Source organism: Ricinus communis, chromosome 7, assembly GCF_019578655.1.
Source record: "Ricinus communis isolate WT05 ecotype wild-type chromosome 7, ASM1957865v1, whole genome shotgun sequence".
In the NCBI taxonomy this organism is placed as follows: Eukaryota; Viridiplantae; Streptophyta; class Magnoliopsida; order Malpighiales; family Euphorbiaceae; genus Ricinus; species Ricinus communis.
In genome coordinates this window covers 8692471-8702501 of record NC_063262.1, presented here as the reverse complement: position 1 = coordinate 8702501, position 10031 = coordinate 8692471, and the positions used below count along the sequence as shown (strand labels likewise).

The 10031-nt window shown below is 31.5% G+C and overlaps 2 protein-coding genes across 2 annotated transcripts; both read right to left on the bottom strand.

The window, feature by feature from the left end:
- Positions 1-1089: 1089 nt before the first annotated feature.
- Positions 1090-2176, bottom strand: LOC8267992 (fasciclin-like arabinogalactan protein 19). Its single transcript, XM_015725935.3, has one exon. The coding sequence runs from the start codon at positions 1994-1996 to the stop codon at positions 1274-1276; it is 723 nt and encodes a 240-aa protein (XP_015581421.1). The 5' UTR covers positions 1997-2176; the 3' UTR covers positions 1090-1273.
- A 3261-nt stretch (positions 2177-5437) lies between these two features.
- Positions 5438-9714, bottom strand: LOC8267993 (probable cinnamyl alcohol dehydrogenase 9). Its single transcript, XM_002530025.4, has 5 exons — positions 9548-9714; positions 8338-8451; positions 6990-7503; positions 6196-6349; positions 5438-5954 (listed from the first exon to the last, which is right to left on the bottom strand). The coding sequence occupies exons 1-5, from the start codon at positions 9643-9645 to the stop codon at positions 5752-5754; spliced, it is 1083 nt and encodes a 360-aa protein (XP_002530071.2). The 5' UTR covers positions 9646-9714; the 3' UTR covers positions 5438-5751.
- Between the last annotated feature and the right edge of the window lie 317 nt (positions 9715-10031).

Below are 10031 nucleotides of genomic sequence, written 5' to 3'. Positions count from 1 at the left end.
ACAATTCTAATAATACTCTAGATTTAACAGAGAACTTCATACAAGCATAGGCTCTTCAGTTTCCACGCCTCAACACAGATAGAGCCATACAAACCATATTAAGAATCTAGCTAACTCAACAGTCCACCAATTGGGAAAACATTTATTAAAGGCTCCATTACTTCACGTGTTACACTTGCAATTGCAGGTGCAACTTTCCATCTGCTCTAATCTTACAGTTACTTCTTGTTTCAATTTTTGGGGATCTTCAAATTTCCAAACGCACTCTACAACCTCTTGATTAGTGCATATGCCCATTAAAAGCTTAATCACCACCTCAGCCTCTATAAATCAATGTCAAACTCAAACCTCCATTGTCCACAATCATTGGTCTCTACTCTCTAATGGGTTTCTCTTTCAAGCACTGGCTCACATTCTTGCTAGCGTGTTCCATAGCCTCCATGGTCATGGCAGGTCCTCTATTCTCCACCAAGACCCTAGTAGCACGTTTACAATTAAACGAAGAATCCAAGTGCTGGGATTCCTTATTCTGTCTGCAATCCTGTATAGGCAATGTCATTTTTTTCTTCCTAAATGGAGAGACCTATCTCGGTCCTAGCTGCTGCCAAGCCATCCGAATTATCGAGTACAAGTGCTGGCCCTCCATGCTCCTCTCCCTTGGTTTCACCTCACAAGAAAGTGATATCCTCCAAGGCTACTGTGATGCTACCACCACCGCCACGCCAGCCACCATGACCCCCTAGTTAATATGGTTACTAAATAAAATGTTCTGCTGTATATGTAGAGTGATTGTGTTGGCATCTTACTGGTTCTAGATTTGTCTTATCTTTTCAATGTTCTTGATAAATCACAATCACGCAAACAAGAAACAGATAATTATACAAGAACTGCAATAACAAATCTAGTGAAGCAAAAAAAGGAATGAGTAGTATAATACTAATACTAGTTGAATCTTAAAAAGAAATCTTGATTCTTAAATTCCATTCTTGTAAAGCAACAAGAACATACAACCATTTAATATTCACGAAATGAATCTTTACACAGCAATGATGCTATTTGAAAATTCTTGAATGGCATCATCAAGCATTCTGACAGCATATCATTCAACATTCAAGAAAAAATGAAGATTTACACAAGCTCTGTTTGATTCCTGAGAAAGTCTGAGAAGGTCTTTCTCTGTACATACATTTTCTCAGCATACAAACAGAGCCTTACTCAATTTTTCTTTAAAAAAAAAAAAAAAAAGAATTAATATGGGCCCTGCCTATCATATCTACGTACGAGTGAATTTAGTAAACTTGCTGTGTCCAATCTTGATTTTCTTTCCAAGATTACCCTCATAATCCCAAACCCTCTTCTTTGTCCACGTATCCGACCTTGGCGACGGAGAACTCGCCGGTGAACTCTCGACAGACCACCCACCAGGTGACAAAAGCGGAGGATCACCAGCACGTGCCTCTACCTCAATATTGGATCCAAAAGAAGAAACAAGAATTCCTTCAAGTCCATGAACAGCAATAGAAGAGCTAAGAAAAAGATCAGGAACAGAAACCCTAACACCGTCGACTAGAACAGTCTCCAAAACAGTACCGTTTCCAAGAACAAGAGACGTGTCAATAGAAAGGCGGTGTCGAGGGACGAGAGTATCGAGATAATAAGGAGGGAGTCCTCTAATGCTGCGGAGTTGCGACATGGAGAGGCGTAAAGGAGAGACGTGGCGGAGGAGGGAGTGGACGTAGTGAGAAGCGGGGGAGGAGAGGTCGAGAGAGAAGAGGAGCGGGTCTGGCGGCGAGAAAAGGGTAAAAGTGGAATTTAGAGAGAGGAGAAGCGGGCGGAGATCGGATGTGGCTATGGCGTTAGGGAAGAGTGTGTAGCCTTGCGATCGGAGTGTGAATAATGCTGCTTCAAGTTCTTGGTTAGTGACGGTTGCGGTTGTTGTTACAGTGGACAGGAGGAGAGAGAGCGTGATGATCATGAGGTGAATAATTGGAGCCATTGATTTCCTTAGAGAGAGAGAGAGAGAGTGATTCTGTTGGTTTTGGCGGGAAGGGGTTTTGTCGTTGAAAATAATGGGGGAGGATCAGGTATGCTGAAGGTTTATATACATGGATGGAACTCTTTTTCCTTTTTCCTGTGAAAGGAATGAATTTGTGGTGGCTAAGGGGATGGGCCTAGACTGGATGAGCATTACACAGAGCTCTAAATTATTTTATTTTATTTTTCTGAAAGAAGCTCTAAAATTATTTATATAAATATTTTTTTAAGAGAAATATTTATTACTTTATAGTGATAGAATTATATATATATATATATATATATATATATATATATATATATTATATAATCATCATTCTTAATTCTTTTATTTGTGATTTCATATATAAAAATTAGCCATTCTCCATGATATAGCTATCTGATTTCAATAATTAGTTTTATTTACCGAGTAATTAAATTTAATAAATTAGTTTCATTGCAAATAAAATTGAAGGACAAATTTAGCCCAAATGTGATTACCTCGTTTATTGGGGCTTACATTCTATATTCCGAAGCGTTCCAACAAAGTACAACGCTCGTGTCAAATTGTATCGCACACTTTTTTTTTTAAAATATTTATATTTATTAAATAATATTAAATATTAATTAATTTATATTCATTAAATATATACTTACTGTTTATTATTTATATATTAAATATTTATTATTTATTTATTTTATTTTACTGAAAAGATATTTGTACTACAATATAAATATTTATTACATAATTTAGTTTAACGTTTTTTTTGTTTACTAACTGTAAAGATATTTATTATATGTCTATAATGTATGTTTGAATAAATTAATCAATATGATGTTCATTAATAATGAATATCAATCACAATAACAAACTAATTAATATTATAATCAATCACAAAAATATCTAAATATATATTACAAATATTATGAATCTAACTTTCATAAAGAATTAATATTATTTTCATCTAAAAATAAATATTTTATAGTGATTTGAGGAACATATAAAGTTATATCTACTAAATTGACAAGAACAAATTAATGAACAAGTAGATCATAAATGATAAACATCCTTCACTAAAATAATAAGCTTTTAAAATTTACAAAATGAACATAGTTATAGTAAACAATAAATATTATTCTATGAATGATGATTATTGATATCCATAATGAAAATTTAACACTTTTAATTATGGAATTATTAATTACATATTGATGAAATTCTTATAATGTCAAATATGTAAAAAATTAGCTTCATTCATTAATAATATAAAAGTCTAGTATATGAAGAGTTACTAAAAATTATATTATATTATTTTTGATAGATAATTTATTTTATTATGAAAGTATATCGATTTTTAACTTTTTCAGAGTATGAATAATTGAAAAAATAAAAAAAATATATGTTATCAATTATGTCAATTTTTAAGTTTTATTTACTTATAATATAAAGAACATACATATATATATATACAATATATAAATAATATTTTTATTATAATAAGAATTATAATTATAATTATAATAAGGATATAAATATTTATTACACGTGTTACTATATTTTGACACATTTTAATATGTGTATTTATTTTTAACACATAGAATTTTAGTTTATATATAAAGAAATATTAAGAAAGACATTAAAAATTTTAAATTTATAATTATTTGTAAAGATATTATAAATAATTATAAAATATTAGATATTTTATTTTATTTAATCATAAACTCGATTTAATTTATTATTTAAAATAAAAGTAATATGACAATCGTACAATTCTTTGGTAAAAATTAAATTTTATAAATATAAAAATATTTATTTAATATATAATTTATTTAATATAATATTAATTTTTATAATTTATTTTTTATAATTACAAATTTAAAAGAAAAATCTAAAGGAGCAGGACTGTCGTTCCACACGTATGGCTTTGTTTTCAGACCAAACTGCAAGGTGGCTCGAGGTATAGGATATAAATTGCCTCGTTTATTTGAAATATCAAAAATAATTATTCAAATTTTATTTATGATTCCTCATTATCCTTTCTTCTTTATGAAAAGTCAGACATTGCTATTATAAAATTAATTTTATGTTTGGCTGAAATTCATTAAAAAATTAATTTTATTAAAAAAATAATAAAATTAAAAGAGATATATTGATAATATGTAATATATTAATTTACTAATATAAAATTTATTTAAAACTTTTACCTATTTTGTTATAATTTAGTGTAGCTATAACCGGTTTCAAATAATTTATAGAATTCTAAATTAAATTTTACTTCATTTAGAGTGTTTAAACTTTAGATTTGTAAATAAATTTCATAATATTTATAGATTTCAACCAAATATTGACTACAATGTATATACATGTACTTTAATAAAATCATAGGTAGCATGGCAAAAATTTAAACTTGGCTGCAACCTTCTTCTTACAATCTACATGGAAAAATGTTGCTACCACTAAATCAAATATATACATATTAAAAAGGCTACAATGAGATTAAAGATGTCAATATGAATGTGAAGTGCTTCACAGAGGTCAACAAGGAGATCAAAAGCTGTCAATATGAACGTTGGCAATGCATTTTAACAGGTGCTGCATTTTAATCTTGGACGGTTGACAAAGATATATCCAATTAAACTTTTTTTCGAGTATTTAGTTTTATATTTTCCTTGTTTTGTTAATATTCATGAAAATAGACAATTAAATTTAAATGAGGTAAAAACACATATTTTTACTCTATTATATATAAAAATATATCATTAAAGCTTTAAAACATCTTTAAATATCTATATATAATTTAAACCGATCAGCATCAAAAATTACTCTCATCATTAATTATATATAATAAATATAAAAATAAACTAATATACTAACTTTTAAAATTAGCAACTATTATACAGGTAAAAAATAATTTAATAATAGAAATTATAATTATTACCACTGTTTAAATAAGAAAGTAATTTATTAATTAATTTACGTTTAATATATGTATTAGCTAAAGTTATTAAAATGTAAGTTTTATTTATGATAATTAGGTGTTAGCAATATTAACATAATTAAAGAAAAACTTGTCTAAATTTAGTATATATCCCTAGCTATATATCAAACCGATAAATAATTAAAACATATTTATTAATTATAAGTATTAGATTTAATTTGATAAATAATTAATACATATTTATTATTTTAAATAATAAAAAAATATATCAATCATCCAACGTATCACTCTATGTCCACTTCCCTATTTATATAGTTTTGAATTTAATCTATCATATGGCATTAACTTGTATTTTTTTGAATTTTATGTATCACTTGGTATTAACCTTAAAACAATTACATATATGTCATTATTGTAAATTTGCTAGACTAGACGTACACACCAGTACTATTAAACTTAACATACTAAAGTCTAATACAACGATATCCGGCCTTCAATTTTTCTTTTTCTTTTCTGCCCATGTCAAAAACAACAAGAATGGCTAAAGATGAAATTCTGATAGCTATAGATGTGGCTCAAACAGGCGCCATAAAACATTAAAACAAGGAAAATGAAGATGAATTCAAGTAACTAGACAGATATAGGAGGCTTCCATGGTTCATCAATTCATTTGACCACATACTAAAAGGATGTGCTGAAAACTTATTCTAATATCTAGGATGCAAGATGAGAGACAATAGTAACCAACGCATCACAATTCCGATCTTAGCTTACGGGTAGACGCAAGGCCATTATAAGTTCATAGCTGAGACAAGGAGTTCCCCACATCAATCACGAACCGGTACTTGACATCGGACTTGGCAAGCCTATCCATGGCCATGTTGATTTCATCCATTCCGATAACCTCAACATCAGCAGTTATATTGTGCTTTGCACAAAAGTCGAGCATCTCCTGAGTCTCTTTTATCCCTCCTATGTCACTCCCTCCAACAAGCTTCCGCCCTGAAAAAAAAAAAATGAAAGGAATAAATACATAGAGATTTCTGGATAATTTCTTATAGTTTCTTTCAGCTCTAACTTTCAAGTAGACAGCATTGTAGATTTTATCCATCTGACAAAAGCAACATGAAATAAATGGTCTTGAGATGGGAAGGAACACAACAAAGCCTGCCGTATATGTTATATTATGTAAACCTCCCTATTGATTCCGTAAAATTTACTGATCAATAACAATGCAACTTACCCAAAACTAGAGGAAAAATAGGCAGCTCTAGGGGCTTTTCAGGCAAGCCCAAAGTTATCAGCTTTCCATTCGGCTTCAGCAGACTAAGAAGTGGTGCCAAGGCATGAACTGCAGACACTGTGTCAATGATGTAGTCCATAGTACCAATAGCTGCCTGCAAATTGGCAACATAATTTCCCAGGTGCTTTTTTGATGATTACTCTATCGAACTGATTTCTCAGTTTAGAATCTTTAAGCATTAAGAATATTAAGCAAGCATTTAGCTCAAAAACTCAAACTCCAAGATAAGGTTTAAAATTTTACACAGCACTAATGTTAGACATATATCTGTTTGCATCAAAAATAAAAACATTAGCCCTGCATTTTACAATATGTTTGCACACTTCAGTAACATCTCTGCAGAGAAATGCACCCGCATCATAATCTTAATATAGCAGCAATCTGTATCATAGAGATCCATTCTTAATGGATGGAATGGCCCCGGCCTGGTGCCCTTGAATAGAATATACTATATAAGCCTAAAATGGTATACTCTTCACTTTATAGATCTCTAGATCTAACATCAATTACCCATGTATAATCTAAAAAACATGCAGATTGGACCAGTCAAATTGAATTCAGAGCATTAGGATATCCAGTCTCTCAACTACCACCCTGAATCCAACTTGATTTTGGACCAGCTGATAGGTATTATTCATCATTTATTGGCTCAGCTCGAATGAGAACCCAGATATTTTCGTATTCAACCTGTAATTTCACGTTTTATCTGTTTCAGAAGCTAAGATATCGCATACCTTCATTTTTCCTGGGTCACTGCTAATAAGGAATGCATCAGCACCAAGTCTAGTGATTGCTTCATTCTCCTTCCTTGCTGAGGTACTAATGACAGTAACTTTCAACCCAAAGGCCTTACCAATCTTCACAGCAATATGGCCAAGCCCACCAAGACCTGCTATTCCCAAATGCTTGCCTGGCTCAGTTATTCCGTAATATTTCATTGGGCTGTACACTGTGATCCCAGCACATAATAGCGGTGCAGCAGCATCCAGGGGCAAGCTATCAGGCAATCTAACCACAAAGTGCTGGTCAACAACAATCATATTAGAATAACCACCATAATTTTTTGTCCCATCAGCGCCAAGGGAGTTGTAGGTAAACATCATTTTAGGGCAGTAGTTTTCCAAGTCCTGTTTGCAGTACTCACATGACTTGCAAGAGCCTATTATAACTCCAACACCAACCCGATCACCCGCTTTAAACTTCTTCACATTACTCCCAGTTTTTGTCACAGTACCAACAATTTCATGCCTGCAGAACAGCAGTTGCATCTATCATCTTGCACTTTTACTAGGCACCAAATACAAGAGAGTTTAGAGTCCATGTCTGTGCTACACAAATATTTTCAGGTTCATATGCTTCTTTTTCATGTAAAAACAAATGGTAGCATGGTACTAAAATTTGAGGAGTCTTTGTGCATGTCCTACTAAAGATGAAAAGGAAAAAAAAGAAGAGGTGAATCATGATGGCATTAACAATGGCATTATATAATGCATCTAAGGAGGATGTCCAGCTATTAGTGAGGGCTTGGCAGTCATACATATGTCATTCAGAAGAAATCCTAAACTATGTAGGATTGCTGCTTTTATGTATGCATAGCTGCTGAAGAAAGCATAGAGCTGGTTTTATTAGAGTAGTATTTAGGAAATGAAAATTACTTGACCATCTAATATCTTATCAAAAGTCCTTATGCAGTGACATCTTACTGTTCAGCAGGTTATACCCAGACAAGGATTAGGCTTTCGCAACAGACATTTTCCTACGTATAAACAAGTTCTTTTCACATGGTAAGAATTTAGAAAATACATACCACGAAATTTAGCAACTTGTGAATCTTTGCCTCTTTCTTAATCTTACCCATCCAAACAGATGAATTATGATCCAGACATAAAGACTTGTATGGTTGCTTATGATTATGAAGAATAGCTTAAGAAGATCAATAGAGTACTTTACTGAAGGAAAAAAGAACTAGACAGGAAATTTTATCCTCAACCATAGAATTTACAAATAGCGAAAATTGCAGTAATATTGATCATCAATCAAATACAGCATATAAACTTATAAATTTTGATGTAAGAATCATACCCTGGAACTAAAGGGTAATGTGAAAAGCCCCATTCATTCCTACAAGTATGCAAGTCAGAGTGGCATACCCCACAGTAAAGGATTTTTACGGTGACATCTTCATCAGTATTCTCCCTGCAAAATAACAACCCATAACTTCCGACGCACACAGAACAAAAAATTAAAGAAAGAAAAGCTAGTCTTGGAAATATCTGAGTACTAATGGCTCAAACAAATAATTCCAAGAATTTGTGCATGACTAATTGCATCACTGATACTAGAAGCCTGCCACATTCTGTGTTACAAATAATTCCAAAATGTGTGTAAAGAAGCATGCCAAACTTATCACTGTGAGATATCAAAAAATCTAATTCTATCAAAGGATTACTAAAGTCCATTTCAAAAAGTGAGTCATTGTCGCAGTAATATTAATTTGGAAAACAAGACGCGGTCCACTCTGAACGGCATTGGCTGATACCCCATGATAATATTATATAATCTTTTTAAGGGCTGACTAAATTGACATATGCATAAAGAGCACATTATATATTTCTTTTCTTTTTTTTCTTTAAGATATTTATTACTCCGATTTTATTATCTAAACCATAACAAAATCAAAAGCATTTGAAGAGTTCCATTCCATTCCTTTAGAAAAAGAAAATCAAACTCAATCTAACATGGCCTGTAGAAGCACCACTTAAAGCTATCACCTGTTCTTCAAAGGTAAAAACCTGTTCCGGATTATTGCCGGGTGTTAACAAAGCGGATGTAATAAATCAACTTTTTAGGAATTTTTACAAATTATTGTTGTCAAATCTGCTTCTAAAGACGAGCAGTAACTTACCATTTCTATTCAAAAGTAGTTTTTAGAACTCAAAATACTATAATATTTTTTCTTCAAAAAGCGCTTTTGATCAGGAAAAGAAAAAAAAAAAAAGAAGAATAAAAGGTACTGTAATGGCGAAGAAAATCTAAAAGAAAAAGATTGAAAACTCGTTTTCTTTTCCAATTTATTAAACCCATCTCGATGTTCACGTCATACTAATATATAAATATATAAAAAGCGCATGCAAAGTGATTCCGATGAGCTTTCTGTGTTAAAAAAAACAAAAAGAGATGAGAATAGGTTCAACATTATTATTATTATTATTATCATCAAAAGATAAAATAATCGGAATCAATTCACAAAAATAGATCGAAATAAAGAAAAAGTAAAGCAGGAGAAGAAGACCTGCGAGAGAAATGGAAAGGGGAGAGAATGCCAGAAATGTCTCTGGCAGCCCAACCAAAAGCCTTCTGTGGATGTTCATCTTCTGGTGTTTTCGCCATTTTCCTATCTCTCACTACCAGCTTAATGCACAGCAAATACCAGAATGAGCAGTGTTTGTGTATATATATATATATATATAGAAGGGACAGGGCACTGTGATCCTCCTTCCATTTATTTTTGTTATGTTTTTCATTTATTGCCTTTGCTATAGTTGTCCTTCCTTTTACGATTTTTCTATTTCCTTTTTTCTTTCAAGTAATTTATTGATGAGGATAAGGAAAAGCTGCATTTTGGCCCCTAACATTTAGACTGATGACCAAGCCAGCCACTAATTTATTTTTTTGGAATAAATAACAGAAACGATTATGTATTCATGTCATTTTAGCACTTATTAGAGAAAAAAACAAAAAAGAAACTTTCGTTGACAAAGATGATGTGGAAATTT